The sequence below is a fragment of the Hordeum vulgare genome, chromosome 3H, assembly GCF_904849725.1.
Source record: "Hordeum vulgare subsp. vulgare chromosome 3H, MorexV3_pseudomolecules_assembly, whole genome shotgun sequence".
In the NCBI taxonomy this organism is placed as follows: domain Eukaryota; kingdom Viridiplantae; phylum Streptophyta; class Magnoliopsida; order Poales; family Poaceae; genus Hordeum; species Hordeum vulgare.
This window is the reverse complement of record NC_058520.1, coordinates 607,340,765-607,362,952: the sequence shown is the minus strand read 5'-3', so window position 1 is coordinate 607,362,952 and position 22,188 is coordinate 607,340,765. Positions and strand designations below refer to the sequence as shown.

The 22,188-nt window shown below is 47.0% G+C and overlaps 1 protein-coding gene and 1 pseudogene across 1 annotated transcript; one reads left to right on the top strand and one right to left on the bottom strand.

Annotated features, from left to right (window-relative positions):
- Positions 1–226: 226 nt before the first annotated feature.
- On the bottom strand, positions 227–1,672 carry LOC123441063 (cationic peroxidase SPC4-like). Its single transcript, XM_045117585.1, has 2 exons — positions 1,331–1,672; positions 227–1,254 (listed from the first exon to the last, which is right to left on the bottom strand). The coding sequence occupies exons 1-2, from the start codon at positions 1,595–1,597 to the stop codon at positions 412–414; spliced, it is 1,110 nt and encodes a 369-aa protein (XP_044973520.1). The 5' UTR covers positions 1,598–1,672; the 3' UTR covers positions 227–411.
- Positions 1,673–17,957: 16,285 nt separating this feature from the next.
- On the top strand, positions 17,958–19,536 carry LOC123441062 (annotated as a pseudogene).
- The last annotated feature ends 2,652 nt before the right edge of the window (positions 19,537–22,188 follow it).

Sequence of the window (22,188 nt, the reverse complement as noted above, 5' to 3'; positions counted from 1 at the left end):
GGCAACTATCGATAAAAAAAAGTTGTTGAAACATGTCGACATGGGATCTAGTTTTGAAGATCTCGTTGCGAGAAAGCTAACGATGAAAACGGATCGTCAATTGGATTTATAGTTCAAAAAATAAAACTTTTTAAAAATTCAACATTAAAAGACTCCGTCGCACAGCATATGCTAACACAGGGCGTACGATGCTTGCTCGGATCGCATCGCGCCCGCCGCAGGGGAAGGAAGAGGTACGACGTCGTTACTTAGATTTTTCCAACAAAGAAACATAACCATCGATTGATCAAACTAACTGGTCACCGTACGTGTGATGTAGTTACACCGTTTGGTCGATCATGGCTTGCCCTGCTCAGTTTTTATTTATTTCGACATGCATGGTTAACAGCTACCACTCCACTAGTATAGATTCTAGAACCCGAGGTTCTCCGCGGCAGCGTCAACGACGGTCTGCACGAGAGACGGCCACTCAAGGCCGTCGTCGCCATCAACGGTGCCGGGGTTGGGCACGGCGCAGTGGCGCCGGACTTGGCCCTGGTCGCCGGTGAGCACCCTTATCTGGCCCATCTTCACCATGGACACGCCGAACTGGTCGAAGAAGTCGCCTTGGCTGCGCGCGAAGTGCTCGACGATGGGCTGGGTGATGGCGTTGGTGTAGAGATCCTGGTCGGACACGAAGAGCCCCTCCTGGTTCACCAGGTTGACGAAGTATTTGTTGTCGAACACGTTGGTGGTGCGCACGTCCAACGCGGCGCGCGCGTCGGTGCCCATGGTCGGGCACGTCCGCTTCAGCCTGGCGACGAAGGAAGGGCTCATGGTGGTGTCCGGGAGCGGGAAGAGCCGCTTCTCGAAGGAGTTGCAGTGTCCCAGCCCAATGGTGTGGCCGCCGGAGAGCGCGACGAGGTCGGTGGCTTCGAGGCCGAGCTTGCGGAACACGTCGAGGAGGGTTGTCACGTTGGAGGACGGCCGCGGGAGGCCGGAGCCCACTGCGTCCCGTGTGGCGAACCGTGCGCTGTCGCGGCGGCCGAGGGGCACGCAGTAGTCGGGCCCGCCCGTGGCGACGACGGAGTCGCGGGCGGCGAGCGCCAGGATGTCGGAGCAGGAGACGACGGCGCCGTGACAGTGGTGCTCCAGCTGGTCGCGGATGTCGTTGATGGCCTTCAAGGCGGAGGGGCGGAGCGTGAGGTTGGGCGGCGCCTGCTGTTCCCCTGGCTCGGCGGCGGACCCGTGCAGGAGCACCGACGCGTCGCACCCCTGCATGCATTCATGAATCATGAGCGGCGCGTTCGTGCATGAACCAAAATCATGAGTGGCAAGGCAAGGTAGGTACCTGGACGAAGCAGTCGTGGAAGTGGAGGCGGAGGAGGCCGGCGGCGAGGCCTTTGTCCTTGCGGACGGCGTCCTGGACGAACTTGCGCACGATGGACTCCGCCCCGGGGCACCTCCCATGGTAGAAGTGGAAGGAGAGGCCGCGCGCCACCGGAGGCTGCCTCGACCTCAGCTCCTCATGCTCTGCCGCCGCATACGCCACGGCAGAACCAAGGGCCAGCACCAGCAGTGCTACTGCTGCGGCGAGCAGAGGAGAAGAAGGAGCCATCGATCTCAGCACTCGATCGTCTCACAGTTCGTGTATGCCACAGTGGTACTGTGCTCTGCTCTGCTCTACAACGTAGAGCCTTGCTTTTATAGACGACGCTTGTCTTTGACACGTACTGTAGGTACCATCGTGCATGACACAGCCAGCACCAGCACAAGATACTCTCCATTCACTTCCTTAGAGCATCTGTAATAGACTCCTTAAAATGATCAAACCCGTAAAAAAACAAAGTGTTTACAGTTTCAATTGAAAAACGGTGCGTAGCAGCCCCATAAAACAACACGTAAATCAGTCAAACCTCGTCGGAGGAGACGCACTGCCGTAGAACTGATCGAAATCTATATCCGAAACTCATCGAAATCCGTTACCGCACCTCGGATGAAGTCGTCATAAGTCGAAATTTGCCGTCGCTGGTACGAATTGCAGCCGGCTTGACCTCCACTGCCGAGGTGAAGCCGTCCAAAGACAGGGCGGAGCAGGCCACCAACGGTCCGAATCGGGACAGAAAGGCACGGAGAAGAGCGGGCCGGGGGTGGGGGAGCGCGCGACCGCGACGGGGAACGGGTGCACGATGACAGGCAGTGCCGACCACAATTAGGGACGGGCGGGCAACACAGGGCTCCTCCACTGCATGCGTGGCCGGGAACGGGCGGCGATGGGGCGCTAGGGCGAGGCACCCGTGCAAGTCGATATTTCTATTACAACATGATCATCTCATACATCCAATATATCACATCACATCGTTGGCCATATCACATCACAATCATACCCTGCAAAAACAAGTTAGACGTCCTCTAATTTTGTTGTTGCATGTTTTACGTGGTGACCGAGGGTATCTAGTAGGATCGCATCTTACTTACGCAAACACCACAACGGAGATATATGAGTTGCTATTTAACCTCATCCAAGGACCTCCTCGGTCAAATCCGATTCAACTAAAGTTGGAGAAACAGTCACTTGCCAGTCATCTTTGAGCAAAGGGGGTTACTCGTAACGATGAAACCAGTCTCTCGTAAGCGTACGAGTAATGTCGGTCCAAGCCGCTTCAATCCAACAATACCGCGGAATCAAGAAAAGACTAAGGAGGGCAGCAAAACGCACATCACCGCCCACAAAAACTTTTGTGTTCTACTCGAGAAGACATCTACGCATGAACCTAGCTCATGATGCCACTGTTGGGGAACGTCGCATGGGAAACAAAAATTTTCCTACGCGCACGAAGACCTATCATGGTGATGTCCATCTACGAGAGGGGATGAGTGATCTACGTACCCTTGTAGATCGTACAGCAGAAGCGATTAGAGATCGCGGTTGATGTAGTGGAACGTCCTCACGTCCCTCGATCCGCCCCGCGAACAATCCCGCGATCAGTCCCACGATCTAGTACCGAACGGACGGCACCTCCGCGTTCAGCACACGTACAGCTCGACGATGATCTCGGCCTTCTTGATCCAGCAAGAGAGACGGAGAGGTAGAAGAGTTCTCCGGCAGCGTGACGGCGCTCCGGAGGTTGGTGATGATCTCGTCTCAGCAGGGCTCCGCCCGAGCTCCGCAGAAACGCGATCTAGAGGAAAAACTATGGAGGTATGTGGTCGGGCAGCCGTGAGAAAGTCGTCTCAAATCAGCCCTAAAACCTCCGTATATATAGGTGGGAGGGAGGGGAGGAGGCAGCCTCAAAACCTAAAGGTTTGGCCGAAATTGGAGGTGGAGGAGTCCTACTCCAATCCTACTTGGAGTAGGATTCCACCTTCCCACTTGGAAACTCTTTCCACCTTGTGTTTTTTCCTTCTCAAACCTTATGGGCCTTAGTGGGAACTTATTCCAGCCCACTAGGGGCTGGTTTATCTCTTCCCATAGCCCATGAGACCCCTTGGGGCGTGACACCCCTCCCGATGGTCCCCGGCACCCCTCCCGGCACTCCCGGTACACTACCGATGAGCCCGAAACTTTTCCGGTAATGCACGAAAACCTTCCGGTAACCAAATGAGGTCATCCTATATATCAATCTTCGTTTCCGGACCATTCCGGAAACCCTCGTGACGTCCGTGATCTCATCCGGGACTCCGAACAACATTCGGTAACCAACCATATAACTCAAATACGCATAAAACAACGTCGAACCTTAAGTGTGCAGACCCTGCGGGTTCGAGAACTATGTAGACATGACCCGAGAGACTCCTCAGTCAATATCCAATAGCGGGACCTGGATGCCCATATTGGATCCTGCATATTCTACGAAGATCTTATCGTTTGAACCTCAGTGCCAAGGATTCATATAATCCCGTATGTCATTCCCTTTGTCCTTCGGTATGTTACTTGCCCGAGATTCGATCGTCAGTATCCGTATACCTATTTCAATCTCGTTTACTGGCAAGTCTCTTTACTCGTTCCGTAATACAAGATCCCGCAACTTACACTAAGTTACATTGCTTGCAAGGCTTGTGTGTGATGTTGTATTACCGAGTGGGCCCCGAGATACCTCTCCGTTCACACGGAGTGACAAATCCCAGTCTTGATCCATACTAACTCAACTAACACCTTCGGAGATACCTGTAGAGCATCTTTATAGTCACCCAGTTACGTTGCGACGTTTGATACACACAAAGCATTCCTCCGGTGTCAGTGAGTTATATGATCTCATGGTCATAGGAATAAATACTTGACACGCAGAAAACAGTAGCAACAAAATGACACGATCAACATGCTACGTCTATTAGTTTGGGTCTAGTCCATCACATGATTCTCCTAATGATGTGATCCCGTTATCAAGTGACAACACTTGCCTATGGCCAGGAAACCTTGACCATCTTTGATCAACGAGCTAGTCAACTAGAGGCTTACTAGGGACAGTGTTTTGTCTATGTATCCACACAAGTATTGTGTTTCCAATCAATACAATTATAGCATGGATAATAAACGATTATCATGAACTAAGAAATATAATAATAACTAATTTATTATTGCCTCTAGGGCATATTTCCAACAGTCTCCCACTTGCACTAGAGTCAATAATCTAGTTCACATCACCATGTGATTCCAACGAATCCAACACCCATATAGTTATGGGGTCTGATCACGTCTTGCTCGTGAGAGAGGTTTTAGTCAACGGTTCTGAAACTTTCAGATTCGTGCGTTCTCTACAAATCTTTATGTCATCTTATAGATGCTGCTACTACGTGCTATTCGGAAATGCTCCAAATATCTACTCTACTATACGAATCCGTTTCACTACTCATAGTTATCCGGATTAGTGTCAAAGCTTGCATTGACGTAACCCTTTACGACAAACTCTTTAACCACCTCCATAATCGAGAAAAATTCCTTAGTCCATTAGTTACTAAGGATAAATTTTGACCGCTGCTAGTGATTCAATCATGGATCACTCTCTGTACCTCTCAACATACTTTGAGTCAAGGCACACTTCAGGTGCGGTACACAGCATGGCATACTTTAGATTTCTACGGCTAAGGCATAGAAGACGACCTTCGTCTATTCTCTTTATTCTGCCGTGGTCGGTTTTTGAGTCTTACTCAAATTCACACCTCACAACGCAACCAAGAACTCCTTCTTTGCTGGTCTATTTTGAACTCTTTCAAAAACTTGTCAAGGCATGCATCTTGTTGAAACTTCTATTAAGCGCTTTCGATCTATCTCCATAGATCTTTGATGCTCAACGTTCAAGTAGCGTAATCCAGGTACTCCTTTGAAAACTTCTTTCAAATAACCTTGTATGCTTTACAGAAATTCTACATTACTTCTGATCCACAATATGTCAACCACATATACCTATCAGAAATTCTACAGTGCTCCCACTCACTTCTTTGGAAATACAAGTTTCTCATAAACCTTGTACATACCCAAAATCTTTGATCATCTCATCAAAGTGCTTATTCCAACTCCGAGATGCTTGCACCAGTCCATTGAAGGATCACTGGAGCTTGCATACTTGCTAGCATCTTTAGGATCGACAAAAACTTCTGGTTGTATCACATACAATGTTTGCTCAAGGAAACCGTCGAGGAAACAATGTTTTGACATCCTACGTGCAATATTTCATAAATAATGCATCAACAACTAACATAATTCTAACAGACCTTTAGCATCGCTACGAGTGAGAAAGTCTCATCATAGTCAACTGTTTGATCTTGTCGAAAACATCTTTGTGACAAGTCGAGCTTTTCTTAATAGTGACTTATCACCATCATCGTCTGTTTTCCTTTAAAGATCCATCTTTACTCAATAGTCCTATGACCATCAAGTAATTCTTCCAAAGTCTACACTTTGTTTTCATACATGGATCCTCTCTCGGATTTCATGGCTTCCAGCCATTTGTCGGAATCTGGGCCCACCATCGCTTTCTCCATAACTCGTAGGTTCATTGTTGCTCAACAACATGACCTCCAAGACAGGGTTACCGTACTACTCTCCAGCAGTACGCGACCTTGTCGACCTACGAGGTTTGTAGTAACTTGATTCGAAGCTCAATGATCACCATCATCATCTTCCACTTCAATTGGTGTAGGCGCCAGAGGAACAACTTCCTGCGCCCTGCTACACACTGGTTGAAGTGATGGTTCAATAACCTCATCAAGTTCTACTACCCTCCCACTCAATTCTTTCGAGAGAAACCTTTCCTCGAGAAAGGATCCGTTTCTAGAAACAAACACTTTGCTTTCGGATCTGAGATAGGAGATGTACCCAACTGTTTTGGATACCCTATGAAGAAGCATTTATCCGCTTTGGGTTCGAGCTTATCAGACTGAAACTTTTTCACATAAGTGTCGAAACCCCAAACTTTCAGGAAACGACAGTTTAGATTTCTCTAAACCTCAGTCTATACTGTGTCATCTCAACGGAAATACGCGGTGCCCTATTTAAAGTGAGTGCGGTTGTCTCTAATGCAAAACCCATAAACGATAGTGGTAATTCGATAAGAGACATCATAGTATGCACCATACCAAATAGTGCGTGGCTATGACGTTCTGACACATCATCACACTATGATGTTCCAGGTGGCATGAACTGCGAAACAATTTCCACATTGTCTTAACTGCGTACCAAAAACCCGTAACTCAGATTTTCATTTCCATGATCATATCGTAGACAGTTTATCCTCTTGTTACGATGAACTTCACTCTGAAACGGAATTGAACTTTTCAACATTTCAGACTTGTGATTCATTAAGTAAATACTCCTGTATCTACTCAAATCGTCAGTGAAGTAAGAACATAATGATATCCACTGCGTGCCTCAGCACCCATTGGACTGCATACATCAAAATGTATCACTTCCAACAAGTTACTATCTTATTTCATCTCAATGAAAACAAGGCCTTGCTCATGTGGTATGATTTGCATGTCACTAGTGATTCGAAATCAGGTGAGTACAAAGATCCATCAGCATGGAGCCTCTTCATGCAATTTATACTAACATGACTCAAGCGGCAGTGCCACAAGTAAGTGGTACTATCATCATTAACTCATATCTTTTGGCACCAATATCATGAACATGTGTAACACTACGATCGAGATTCAATAAACCATTGAAGGTGAATATTCAAGAAAATAGAGTAACCATTATTCTCCTTAAATGAATAATCGTATTGCAATAAACACGATACAATCATGTTCATGCTTAACGCAAGCACCAAATAACAATTATTTAGGTTTAACACCAATCCCGATGGTAGAGGGAGCGTGCGACGTTTGATCATATCAACCTTGGAAACACTTCCAACACGTATCGTCACCTCGCCTTTAGCTAGTCTCCGTTTATGCCGTAGCTTTCATTTCGTGTTACTAATCACTTAGCAACCGAACCGGTATCCAATACCCTCATGCTACTAGGAGTACTAGTAAAGTACACATCAACATCATGTATATCAAATACACTTCTTTCGACTTTTGCCAGCCTTCTTATCTACCAAGTATCTAGAGTTGCTCCGCCTCAGTGACTGTTCCCCTCATTACAGAAGCACTTAGTCTCGGGTTTGGGTTTAATCTTGGGTCTCTTCATTAGTGCAGCAACTGTTTTGCCGTTTCACGAAGTATCCCTTCTAGCCCTTGCCTTTCTTGAAACTTAGTGGTTTTACAAACCATCAACTATTGACGCTCCTTCTTGATTTCTACTTTCGCAGTGTCAAACATCACGAATCGCTCAAGGATCATTGTATCTATCCTTGATATGTTATAGTTCATCACGAAGCTCTCACAGCTTGGTGGCAGTGACTTTTGGAGAACCATCACTATGTCATCTGGAAGATTAACTCCCACTTGATTCAAGTGTTTGTCGTACTCAGACAATCTGAGCACACGCTCAACGATTGAGCTTTTCTCATTTACTTTGTGGACAAAGAATCTTGTTGGAGGTCTCGTACCTCTTAACAAGGGCACAAGCATGAAATCACAATTTCATCTCTTTAGAACATCACTTATGTTCCGTGACGTTTCAAAACGTCTTCGGCGCCTTGCTTCTGAGCCATTAAGTATTTTGCACTGAACTATCATGTAGTCATCAGAAACGTGTATGTCGGATGTTCACAGCATCCACAGACGACGCTCGAGGTGCAGCACACCAAGTGGTGCATTAAGGACATAAGCCTTCTGCGCAGCAACGAGGACAATCCTCTGCAAAGTTTGCTACTATCAACTTTCAACTAAATTTTCTCTAGGAACATATAAAAACAGTAGAGCTATAGCGCAAGCTACATCGTAATTCGCAAAGACCATTAGACTATGTTCATGACAATTAGTTCAATTAATCATATTACTTAAGAACTCCCACTCAAAAAGTACATCTCTCTAGTCATTTGAGTGGTACATGATCCAAATCCACTATCTCAAGTCTGATCATCACGTGAGTCGAGAATAGTTTCAGTGGTAAGCATCTCTATGCTAATCATATCAACTATACGATTCATGCTCGACCTTTCGGTCTCATGTGTTCCGAGGCCATGTCTGCACATGCTAGGCTCGTCAAGCTTAACCCGAGTGTTCTGCGTGTGCAACTGTTTTGCACCCGTTGTATGTGAACGTTGAGTCTATCACACCCGATCATCACGTGGTGTCTCGAAACGAAGAACTGTCGCAACGGTGCACAGTCGGGGAGAACACAATTTCGTCTTGAAATTTTAGTGAGAGATCACCTCATAATGCTACCGTCGTTCTAAGCAAAATAAGGTGCATAAAAGGATTAACATCACATGCAATTCATAAGTGACATGATATGGCCATCATCACGTGCTTCTTGATCTCCATCACCAAAGCACCGGCACGATCTTCTTGTCACCGGCGCCACACCATGATCATCCATCAACGTGTTGCCATCGGGGTTGTCGTGCTACTTATGCTATTACTACTAAAGCTACATCCTAGCAAAAAAGTAAACGCATCTGCAAGCACAAACGTTAGTATAAAGACAACCCTATGGCTCCTGCCGGTTGCCGTACCATCGACGTGCAAGTCGATATTTCTATTACAACATGATCATCTCATACATCCAATATATCACATCACATCGTTGGCCATATCACATCACAATCATACCCTGCAAAAACAAGTTAGACGTCCTCTAATTTTGTTGTTGCATGTTTTACGTGGTGACCGAGGGTATCTAGTAGGATCGCATCTTACTTACGCAAACACCACAACGGAGATATATGAGTTGCTATTTAACCTCATCCAAGGACCTCCTCGGTCAAATCCGATTCAACTAAAGTTGGAGAAACAGTCACTTGCCAGTCATCTTTGAGCAAAGGGGGTTACTCGTAACGATGAAACCAGTCTCTCGTAAGCGTACGAGTAATGTCGGTCCAAGCCGCTTCAATCCAACAATACCGCGGAATCAAGAAAAGACTAAGGAGGGCAGCAAAACGCACATCACCGCCCACAAAAACTTTTGTGTTCTACTCGAGAAGACATCTACGCATGAACCTAGCTCATGATGCCACTGTTGGGGAACGTCGCATGGGAAACAAAAAATTTCCTACGCGCACGAAGACCTATCATGGTGATGTCCATCTACGAGAGGGGATGAGTGATCTACGTACCCTTGTAGATCGTACAGCAGAAGCGATTAGAGATCGCGGTTGATGTAGTGGAACGTCCTCACGTCCCTCGATCCGCCCCGCGAACAATCCCGCGATCAGTCCCACGATCTAGTACCGAACGGACGGCACCTCCGCGTTCAGCACACGTACAGCTCGACGATGATCTCGGCCTTCTTGATCCAGCAAGAGAGACGGAGAGGTAGAAGAGTTCTCCGGCAGCGTGACGGCGCTCCGGAGGTTGGTGATGATCTCGTCTCAGCAGGGCTCCGCCCGAGCTCCGCAGAAACGCGATCTAGAGGAAAAACTATGGAGGTATGTGGTCGGGCAGCCGTGAGAAAGTCGTCTCAAATCAGCCCTAAAACCTCCGTATATATAGGTGGGAGGGAGGGGAGGAGGCAGCCTCAAAACCTAAAGGTTTGGCCGAAATTGGAGGTGGAGGAGTCCTACTCTAATCCTACTTGGAGTAGGATTCCACCTTCCCACTTGGAAACTCTTTCCACCTTGTGTTTTTTCCTTCTCAAACCTTATGGGCCTTAGTGGGAACTTATTCCAGCCCACTAGGGGCTGGTTTATCTCTTCCCATAGCCCATGAGACCCCTTGGGGCGTGACACCCCTCCCGATGGTCCCCGGCACCCCTCCCGGCACTCCCGGTACACTACCGATGAGCCCGAAACTTTTCCGGTAATGCACGAAAACCTTCCGGAACCAAATGAGGTCATCCTATATATCAATCTTCGTTTCCGGACCATTCCGGAAACCCTCGTGACGTCCGTGATCTCATCCGGGACTCCGAACAACATTCGGTAACCAACCATATAACTCAAATACGCATAAAACAACGTCGAACCTTAAGTGTGCAGACCCTACGGGTTCGAGAACTATGTAGACATGACCCGAGAGACTCCTCGGTCAATATCCAATAGCGGGACCTGGATGCCCATATTGGATCCTGCATATTCTACGAAGATCTTATCGTTTGAACCTCAGTGCCAAGGATTCATATAATCCCGTATGTCATTCCCTTTGTCCTTCGGTATGTTACTTGCCCGAGATTCGATCGTCAGTATCCGTATACCTATTTCAATCTCGTTTACTGGCAAGTCTCTTTACTCGTTCCGTAATACAAGATCCCGCAACTTACACTAAGTTACATTGCTTGCAAGGCTTGTGTGTGATGTTGTATTACCGAGTGGGCCCCGAGATACCTCTCCGTTCACACGGAGTGACAAATCCCAGTCTTGATCCATACTAACTCAACTAACACCTTCGGAGATACCTGTAGAGCATCTTTATAGTCACCCAGTTACGTTGCGACGTTTGATACACACAAAGCATTCCTCCGGTGTCAGTGAGTTATATGATCTCATGGTCATAGGAATAAATACTTGACACGCAGAAAACAGTAGCAACAAAATGACACGATCAACATGCTACGTCTATTAGTTTGGGTCTAGTCCATCACATGATTCTCCTAATGATGTGATCCCGTTATCAAGTGACAACACTTGCCTATGGCCAGGAAACCTTGACCATCTTTGATCAACGAGCTAGTCAACTAGAGGCTTACTAGGGACAGTGTTTTGTCTATGTATCCACACAAGTATTGTGTTTCCAATCAATACAATTATAGCATGGATAATAAACGATTATCATGAACTAAGAAATATAATAATAACTAATTTATTATTGCCTCTAGGGCATATTTCCAACAGGAATTCGACTGAGGCGACAAGGGAGGTGAAGGGGCTCCTCGACGACGCCTGCAAGGAGGGAAATGATGTCCAAAGCGTCGTCGCTGCCGGCATCAACCGTGGTCATGTTAGGCTTTCGCCCGGAGCTCACTAAACCCATTGCCGCAGCAGCCCGCCGACGTCCCACGCAAGAATCCATGATGTACCAAAGAGCCTGCCGCCGCCAACGACTAGTCACACACGGCCAGCAAAAACCACCGCGGCACCTCACGCCGTCGTAGCCACTCCGCTCCAGCCACCACATGCAGCGCCGCCGTGCTATCATCCTCCACACCTCCGCACAAGACCAACGCAACCAGATCCGTGCTGCCACCCGCTTCCGCCCAGCCGACGCCCGCCTCAGACCTAGCCAAACCAAACGGGAGGGAAGCCCACCTTGAGCCACAGCCTCCGCGTGAAACACCTCCGGCGACGTTTCGCGCCCGAGCCGCCCCGAGCCTGCAGCCGTACCCCCACCAGAAAACTGCGGCCTCCACGCCCCATCAGCACACCAGCGCCCTACCAGCTGCCCGCGGCCGCCGGCGCGCAGCCCCGATGCAACGCGCACGGATCCAGACGCCCGAGCCCACATCCGACGAGGCCGCACCACCCAAGTAGATATAGCAACGTAGATATAGCACGTATATCCGACGAGGCCGCACAGATTCACATTGATATAGCACGTAGCAGTTGAACAGATTGCACCCCACCTACGCTTTGCCACTAAAAAGGGTTACATATGAAGACAAAGGGCAGCAAAAATAGGAGAATGCTTGCATGTGTCGAGGGCAGCAAAAATAGGAGAATGCTTGCATGTGTCGAGGAGATTTAGTAGCGAATCTTACGGTATAATCGCGTACCCTTAGTCAGTTGCAACTACCACCACTTTGCACCAGTGAGAAGGAATCAAGAATAGTGAGAAATATATTATATTCCAGTTTAGCTAAAGGTAATTTGTTTGATTTTTAAATTTGGATGAGTCAGATTTGTGGGAAAAGGACGGAGGACAGAATGAAATACGTAAAACCATCAACATATATAATATTCTGATTAGCAAAAATACGCCACAGCAAAAATTATGACAAAATGCGCCGCACGCAACTGTTGATAGTGGACATAAAGACTGACCAAATTTTAAACCTCGTTTTAACATGGCGAATTGGATACGTGTGGTGAGACACTACCAGAAACTATGCTTTTCCCCACGGTTATTACCGTCAGAATTTTTTTTCAGGAAAAAACCGTCAAGAATAAAATTGACAGGGAAATGTGTGTATGACGAGTGACCGGCACGAAAACAATTCCTGTCGGCATTTCCTGTCAGCAGCCCACAGGAAAAACTCTTGTCTCGTCAGGTTTATTGAGCACCTTTTGTGATGGGGGAGACCGTCGAGGAAAGGCCGTCGGGTAATTTTATAAGTTGCCTACATGCATTCCATAACCTTTAAATAAATGCAAATTCATTTCATAAATAGGCATGCATCCATTCGAAAAGCAACGATTTGTTAAATGAAAAGATTTAAATATTACATCCGACCTCTGCATAACTAAGATGCAAACAGCCAAAAAAACGTGTTCTCGTAGAAACGATAAATAAATAGGCATACATCCATTGGCCCATATATGGGTGCATCCAAAATCAATGTTTACATAATACATATCAATCCATTAAGAAATAACATATGATAAGTTGTACATACACTTGCTGGAAAGCAACAGTTCTTCTACACAAACATGGTGCCAATCTGATTCTCATCCATCACATTACACAGAGCAATGACAACAAAATACAGACATTTCTAAGTCACCCAGGTTGATGATCAGGAGCATCACTACATACCTTTCACCTCATTATTTCCCATCAATCAAATATCAGAGGATGTAATTAAGCCGAGTATCCACCTGATACACGGCTTACAGACGTGAGCCGAGTGTGTGAAACACGGTTTACATATATTTTTCCCTTTCATTTGAATTACAAAAAATGTTTCCCTTTTATTTTTTGTATTTCCCTATTATTTTATTGTATTGTATTTTCTTTTTTGTAATTTATTTTTCAACTTTTATATTTTTTTTCCTTATTTGTATATAATTTCATAATTTTTAGGCATATATAAACCCCCCGCTTTAAAATAGTCAAGCGCAGCACCACCCTTCCATAGGGTGTAAACACGTATTTGCATGTATTTAGTAAGGAATCTTACGGTGTAAACGCGTACCCTTAGTCAGTTGCAACTGCCACCACTTTGCACCAGTGATAGCTACTGAGCTATATATGTCACTCTGCCACCACTCTGCCACGAATGCAACTACCCCCCTGCATGCCAATCTTAGAAACCAAGAATACTGAGCTATATATGTATTCTCTTCTCCTTTCCGAAATAAAGGTATGTCTACATGGATGGATGGACGGGCTGACATGATGCATGCGAGTGAGTACTTCTTTTTTATGTGAGTGTGTGTTTGCCATCGAGCATCGATGCGAGAAAACAAAGATCCTATTAGTACCGATTTTCCCCCACTTTGCATTCGTGGCTCAGATGTGCCTGTTCGAGGTGATGCACGCACAAAAATCATGTTCTACGTATTGTTTGGTTGCATGTACATTGCCTCCCCTACATCAAGGCATCGAGGTTTGGGTGCCTGCCGTGCGTGAGGCTGCAAAGTTATATAATGTGTTATATGAGACCTGTGAGCCCTAGGATCGGGTCCCGACAACTTTGATATTAGACAAAATATTTTTCAAAAGAAGGATCAAACGAAAAAAAATAAACCCAAAGAGGTTATTTGAAGAAGAATAAAAGAAGGTAATAAAGCACAACGGGAATGATGTTCGGTTGATTACCGCGTTGGTTCACTCTCCAACTGGAAAGCGCTGAAGTTGAGTTTGAACAAAGCATATACCAGATATTTGCAGGAACAACAATCATATACCCAAAAAAATATCCATGAATTTTTATTTATTATAGAAAATTGTATCTTTGAAATGCTTTAAAATTGTTTTAAAATCAAAACTCAACTTTCCTAGTTTCTAAACTAGGATTAAAAATCAATGTATTGTGTCTACAAATTAGATATTGTGTTAAATGATTGTGTAATTTATTATGAAATTGGTTGAAATACAATAAAAATAGTTGAACAGTGTGAAATTATTTTTGCATTTTATTTATAAATAATTTGGAAGTATATCTCGTGATGTACCGAGTGATATGCATTCAGTGTCCACAATGCATTTTTTCTTCTCTGTAAACTTGGTCAACCTTTGCAAACTTTGACGTAAAAAAAACTTTAGGCACTATATTATGAAGCGGAGGTAGTATGTATGAAAATTAATAGAACTGAAATGAAATAATTCATATTAATGTGTCAATATGACTGAATTCATTGAAATTCTAAAAATGAAAATTGTGTGAAATGAATGTAGAGTTTCTGAAATTGATCGAAATATATGAATGAAGTTGTTGAAGTGGGTGTGATGATCTATAACCCGGATATGCAACTCTTTTGAAAAAATGGAGTCACCAAAAAAAACCAAACTTTTTGAATTCGAAATATATGAATTATTATAATGTCAATGGAATTATTGAATTTTTGAAAAAAATATAATGTTTCCAAATAAATTGCGTGTCAAACTACTTTTCAAACTTTTTTGGCTGGTTGACCATTGGTTGACGTTGTGAATGGATCATCACACGGACTCCCTCCCTTTGTGAATGCATGGGGGCGGGCGATCGACCGTTCCAACGTGAAAACAAGCCGAGGATGACCCTTCGTGCATGCATGCGGCGTCTTGATTAACGTGCGTGGGTGACCCTTCGTGCCGAACGCAAATCGTCGCCCGCCCCTTCGAGTACCATGGCCTGCCATGGGAACTCACCCTCGCCGGCGGGGAAGCCTAGACGTTTGCCAACGGGACCAGTACAAAAGCACCCCAATAGCTCCTCACATACCACCCCAGCTCCTCCCTCCCAAGCTTTCTCCGCCGACCATGGACTGGTCCTCGCTTCCGCCGGAGCTCATCCACCACATCGCCGGCGGCCTGCTGGACACCGCCGACCTCGACTGCTACATGGCTCTCCGCGCCATCTGCCACAACTGGCGCGCGGCCACCGACGACCCCACCAACAACATGGACCGCCGCTTCCGTCCGCGCAACTGGGTCATGCTGGACTACCCGTCCCACGACAAGGACACCCGCGTCCTGGTGAACACCGAGACCGCCCGCTTCCACGTCAGGAACATCCCGATGCTCCGCAACTACTACGTCGTCTCCGTCACCGGCGACGGTCTCCTCGTCCTGGCGGCAAAGGAGGCCCCTCACGCCGCGTGCGTCCTCAACCCGTTCACGGGCTACATGGTCCGGTTCGCGGCGCGCATGCGTCCCAGCGTGACGGCGGCAGTCGTCTCAAGCTCCTCGCCGCTCTACCTCATCATCTACTGCACTGATTCCAGTAAGCTGTACAGGGCCAACCCTGGCAGCAAGGAGTTCGTAAGGTACAAAAAGAAGTACCCGTATCCTCTGGTCAGGAAAGCCGTCCAGGGCTGTGTCGCCATCGCCGGACACCAGAACGTGCTACCGCCGCTTCCGGCCGTGGTTGTCGCCAAGATCGACGATCTGATGACGGCGTATGCCGAATTCCCTGATAACCACATTGGCATGGCCGCTTGGCCTGGTTGTTTTGTGGTGGAATCCGCTGGAGAAACGCTCATCATCTTCAAGCTTGAGAATCGTCGCATGGAGGTGTTTAAGATGGACAAGGATGGAAATACGCTTGAGAAAGTGAATAGCATAGGCAGCCGTGCAATCTTTATCAGTAACGGTAGCAGGTGCCTTTCTGTGGACGCCACTCAGTTTCCGTCCATTGAAGCCAATTGCATATACCTCACGCCTCATCTGGCTTGGCCGTGCACTGAAATATATCACCTCGAGCACGGGGCACAAGGTCTAATGAGCATGGCCATGATAAAGAAGATGGAGTGCGGAGATAATTTCTTGATCAGATCATGGATGGTGAGCTGTTGCTTGAGGACCTCCCCCCTTTATCTGTAATCCTTTGAGCGTGCATCCTTGGACCATCATTTTTCTGCTCTCGCTCTACATTTTGAACAAGGAGTCTCATGAATTGTCCCAGATGTTGAGTACGAAGATAATCTTGTTGAGCAGCTTCGGTCTGGTCAACTGACGCTTGAGCAGCTTGCTCTCCAAGCCTCCCAGGAAGATACTGATTCGGATGATTGATTATGTATTGGTTTGTGTTGGTATGACAAATATGTTCGCTGTTTCAACTTTTGGTTTTCTTTCGTGGTTTCTGATGTTTGAAACAAGCAATTTGTTCTATCTTCAAAAGTATATAGATGCAATGCTATGTCTCTTTTGTTATGCAAGCTTATGGCAGTCCATTCTGTGGTAGAAATGTAAGGTGAGAACAAAATTTATTTTTTCTAGGGGTTAAATGGATTTTATTGCTCATACTAAACGAAGATCCTCCAAACAGGGCCACACTTTTAACCACACAACCGTCCTAGCTTCTACACGACCAAACAAGGCTAGTCTATGACTGACAGAATTTCGGTACCTACTAATATGAGCAATAGAACCATCCGTTTGACATAGCAAATATAGTTAGTAATTAATTGGTCGTTATTGTTACATGTTTTGGCAGATGCTAGTAGCAACCCTCGCACTGCTCGCACGGCCGACGGTGTAAAGGTGTTCGTCCACGCACGCCAGATCAGCCTGATATGTAGGTCCAATCGTTCATACCCGATGTTTTCACTATCTTATCCGCCGATTAGTGCTAGTGCATATAAATGTTTGAAAAGTTAAGATTTACAGATTTCGCTCAAATATATAGAAAAAATTATTTATATCTGCAATATCAAATATATAAAATACGAAAATACATCTTACGACGAATCTAACTATATATGTTTGACATTTTAGATGTAAATATTTTTCTCTACACTCTGGTCGAGCAATCGAGCCTCAAGTTCTAGGCCTGCACTTCAGTCGACCGTTGGATGATTTATTGGACCAATGATTCAGTTGTTTACGGATTCGGTTGTTTACAAATTCAGTCCAATGATTTATTCGACGCACACCTTTGTGAGAGACTGGTAGTACGTTCACTGAGAGACCATAACTTTTCTCTTGTCCATTGCTTCATTCCAGATCCTTGGGATTACTGGTGTACGTCTTTGCGAGGCAGAATGCTGTCAGGCACTGAATATGTATGTTCAATAACTGCTAGTAAGAAACCTTTAAGGAAAACATGAAGTTTCTAACCTCGAGCTCAAATACTTCTGGATGAACGGGAAATTCAAACAAAAGAGAAGAAAAATACAAAAAAAAAAATCAGGTTATTTTTTACCAACTTTAAAAATGTTTGAAGTGCATGCAAAAATTCATCACGAAATCACATTGATGCCAGACCTGGTAATGCATTCTGGAGTTTTGATTTTGTTTTTTCTGCCATGACTTTCTCCAATGTTATTCGATGATGTCACGCACAAGAGGAGCCTCGTCTATAAAAACAAGTCCGTCAATCTGTCTGTGACACACACCAACGACGAGATCAGGAGATGGTTCGTGTCAGGAGGACCAGTGCACCTCTGCTCGCTGCAGCAGTAGTAGCGGCGGTGGCGGTGGCCTGCTCGCTGGGGTCTGGGGCTTATGCAGCGGCAGAGCAGGAGGCCGTCGGCGCCGGCGCCGGCGCCGGCGTGGACGACTTGTGGTTGAGGCAGCCTCCGATTACTCGCGGCCTGTCCTTGGACTTCTACAAGCGGAGCTGCCCCAGGGCGGCGTCCATCGTGCGCCACTTCGTCCGGGACGCCGTGCGCAAGGACGTCGGCCTCGCCGCCGGCCTCCTCCGCCTCCACTTCCACGACTGCTTCGTCCAGGTACCTACCTTGCCTTGCCTCATAGTCATATCAATGCGTTAGTCAGTTCATGCATCCATGCCATGGACATGGGTGCGCGTCTCATGCATGAGATCACGGCATGATCGCGTGCATGCAGGGCTGCGACGCGTCGGTGCTCCTGGACGGGTCGGCGACGGGGCCGGGGGAGCAGCAGGCGCCTGACACTCCGCCCGTCGGCCTTCAAGGCCATCAACGACATCCGCGACCGGCTGGAGCGCGAGTGCCGCGGCGCCGTGGTGTCCTGCTCCGACATCCGGGCGCTCGCCGCGCGCGACTCCGTGGTGGCCTCCGGCGGTCCGGAGTACCGCGTGCCCCTCGGGCGCCGCGACAGCCCGCAGTTCGCCACGCAGCAGGACGTGCTGTCCGGCCTCCCCGCGCCGACGTCCACCGTGCCGTCCCTCCTCAACGTGGTCGGCTCGCTCGGCCTCGACGCCACCGACCTCGTCGCGCTCTCCGGCGGGCACACCATGCGGCTCGCGCACTGCACCTCCTTCGAGGGCCGCCTCTTCCCGCGCCCCGACCCGACCATGAGCTGGGACTTCCTCGGCAGGCTGAAGCGGACGTGCCCACGGACCGCCGCACACCGCTGGACGTGCGCACGCCCGACGTGTTCGACAACAAGTACTGCGTGAACCTGGTGAACCGGGAGGGGCTCTTCGTGTCCGACCAGGACCTGTTCACCAACGCCAACACCCGGCCCATCGCATCGTCGAGCGCTTCGCCCGCAGCCAGCGGAACTTCTTCAACAAGTTCGGCGTGTCCATGGTGAAGATGGGCCAGATCAAGGTGCTCATCGGCGGCCAGGGCCAGGTCCGCCGCAACTGCTCCGCCCGCAACCCCGGCACCGTCGACGGCAACCTCGCCCTGGAGTGGCTGTCCCTCGTCCAGACCGTGGCGAACGCCGCTGGAGTGGCTGCGGCGAATGTCCAGGTGGAAGGGGAACGGGCTCATCCGAGTGGCCGGGTTAGCACCATACCGAAAGTTTAATTAAAGTGTGACTCTGCCTATTGAATCGTCAACATGGGATCATGCACGGCTGCGAAAGATGCCAAGGTGCACAAATGAAAGAGGCCACTGAGCCCAACCCGTGACCCGGTGCCAAGAGGTGCGCACGGACGAAAAGATGGCCTCCGAGCCCATCCGTGACCCAGCACCGATAAGTGCGCACGGATCAAAACGAATGCAGTGAAAAGACCTCCTATGAGGGCACAGTCGTAAATAAAAATAGCGCAATTGCATACTTCGGGTTGGCATGTGCTAGACATTAGCACCTGGCTTTTTGTTCAAATTTCTTTTTTTTCATTGAAGATTTTCATTTTGGTGATAAAAGTAAACAAACTTAAAATAAAGTAAATATTTTTAAAGTAAATTCATTGGAAGCAATTCAACAAAAAGTAAAAAAAATCTGAAAATATTTTTGAAATAAACTTGACCTTTTAGTGCACTTGTAAGAAAAAAAATCACAAAAACAAAATTATACTTTGACTTCTTTTCGAAAAAGACCAAATTTCGATCAAAATATTGTGAATAAATTTTATTCTTTCCCTGAAATAAATGTTTCAAAAAAGATAACATGACTTTTGTAAGAAAAAATTCATAGAACGCGTATTTTCTCAGGTTCCATGCAATAAAAAATTTAGTACGTGGTTAGTGCCACATATATTTCTTGATCATAGTTTTAAATATCGAACCAGAAATCGAACCGAAAATGTTGTCGGTTCAGGTTTTTACCGGTCGGACCGTCCGTTCACCGGTTCGATTGCCAGTTTTTAAGCCAAAAAGAATAAATGTTCATTAATATATGTGCTAATATAATGTGAAGCAATGATCAAATAAAATTATTTTCATATCGTGAACAACAAAGTAGCATAGCCGGGTTGGTTATAGGGCCGTGGGGGACCTCGCGTATTGCTCACGCGACCTGAGATTGAATCTCACTTCTCCCAATTTATATTAACATATTTTCCTGATTTTCCCGGTTTAGTGACCCGGTTTTTCATCGGTTTTCCAGAAAACCAACCGGTTCAACCGGTTTTCTCCGGGCCGATTGCAGAACGGTCTTATTAGCTTAAAAAACCGATGAGGCTGCCAGTTCCGGTTTTTTCTGGTCCGACCGCCGGTCCGGTCCGGTTTTTTTAACTAGGTTCTTGATCATACGAAGTAAAATGATCACACTATTTGTTCTATATATGTCCAAATTTATTAGTCATGCAGAGAACGATGAGGAAAATGCAAACACACTAGTGGTTCGGGCTTGCCGTTGCGGGCCGCTTGAGAGAAAGTTGTGCATATCATACCTTCATTTTGAAATTAAAAAATCTTGTGTCATATGAACATCACATCCATCTCAAAAAGAAAAAATAAACCTAAAAAACTTTTCTTCAAAAGGAAAAGAAAAGGTCTCAATTTCATTTTGAAAAGAACTCTAAAAAATCAAAGACTTTCCTACTGCGACCAACCAGCATGCGCCACGTAGGGTAGCTGGTTGGTCACCATTCTAGCGATGCTTAATGTGTTTGATTATAAGACCAAAGCTAATGTTGCACATCCACCATCTCCTCATTCATCAGCAATGCATCAGCCTATATGGAAACCAAACCTTGAGCAGGTCGAAGCCGTAAGGTTTGGTGTACAGACTAAATGTAACTATGTAAGTTCCTTCTTACAAATCGGTTTGTAATTTCAACATGATTCCCATCCAATCCAGGTTCAGGTTAGGCTAGAGAACCTAAATAAGAAACTGAAACTGCTCTTCTATATGTACTCTATTCTTCAACACTATGTCTGAAAAGCATGCAAAGTTATCGTATATGTGTGTGTCTCTCCACCTTCACCGCACGCTATATAGCTACTTGCTTATTTAGATACAACACAAGACATAACATACAAAATCAACTTTAAGGACTAGACAAGAAGTCAAGGATTGAATAACAATACAATAATACTCCCACTAGTGGAAAACGGGCCTTTGGCCTGGACCATTTAGTCCCGGCCTGCCTCTGGGCCGGGACTAAAGGCCCGGCCACGTCGCCCCAATTCTCAATGCCTCCCTCAAGGCTTTAGTCCCGGCCCGTAAGGAGCCTTTCGTCCCGGTTCGTGTCGCAAACCGGAACTAAAGGGGTACGCGGCGGGCAGTGGTGGTGGCAACCGTTCGTATCCCCCTTTAGTCCCGGTTGGTGGGTCAACCCGGGACTAAAGGACTAACACGTGGCATGCCGTAGTGGTGGCGACCGTTGGTATACCTCTTTAGTCCCGGTTGGTGGCTCAACCCGGGACTAAAGGCCTAACACGTGGCCTGCCGTAGTGGTGGCAACCGTTTGGTATCCCCCTTTAGTCCCGGTTGGTGGCTCAACCCGGGACTAAAGGCCTAACACGTGGCCTGCCGTAGTGGTGGCAACCGTTTGGTATCCCCCTTTAGTCCCGGTTGGTGGCTCAACCCGGGACTAAAGGCCCAAACGGTTTGCATCCCGCGTCGTTTCGGGCGATGAAAAGCACGAACCGAAGCGTACAGTCGCCATTTCTCTGTTCTTCTTCTCTCTCGCGTCGCCCTCTCTGTTCTTCTTCTCTCTCGCGTCGCCCTCTCTGTTCTTCTCCTCTGTTCTTCCACCATGCCAACTAGCTTTCGTAAGGTGCTCGCACATGGCACGACGATGCTCGATGTCGTGTACACGAACCTGAGCAACGAGGTGCCGTTTTTTTTTCAACAGTTGAAGGAAAAAATGGTTTGACCACGCAGCGGATCATGAGAAGTTCTTGGGGCTTGATCTGGAGTACACGGCCGATCAACGCGGTGTTGCCGTCATCCAGCTATGCTTCCAACGCCATGTCTTGATCTTCCAATGGGCGAAGTAAGTTTTGAGGCTTTCTTTGATTCAAGATAATGACATTGTAA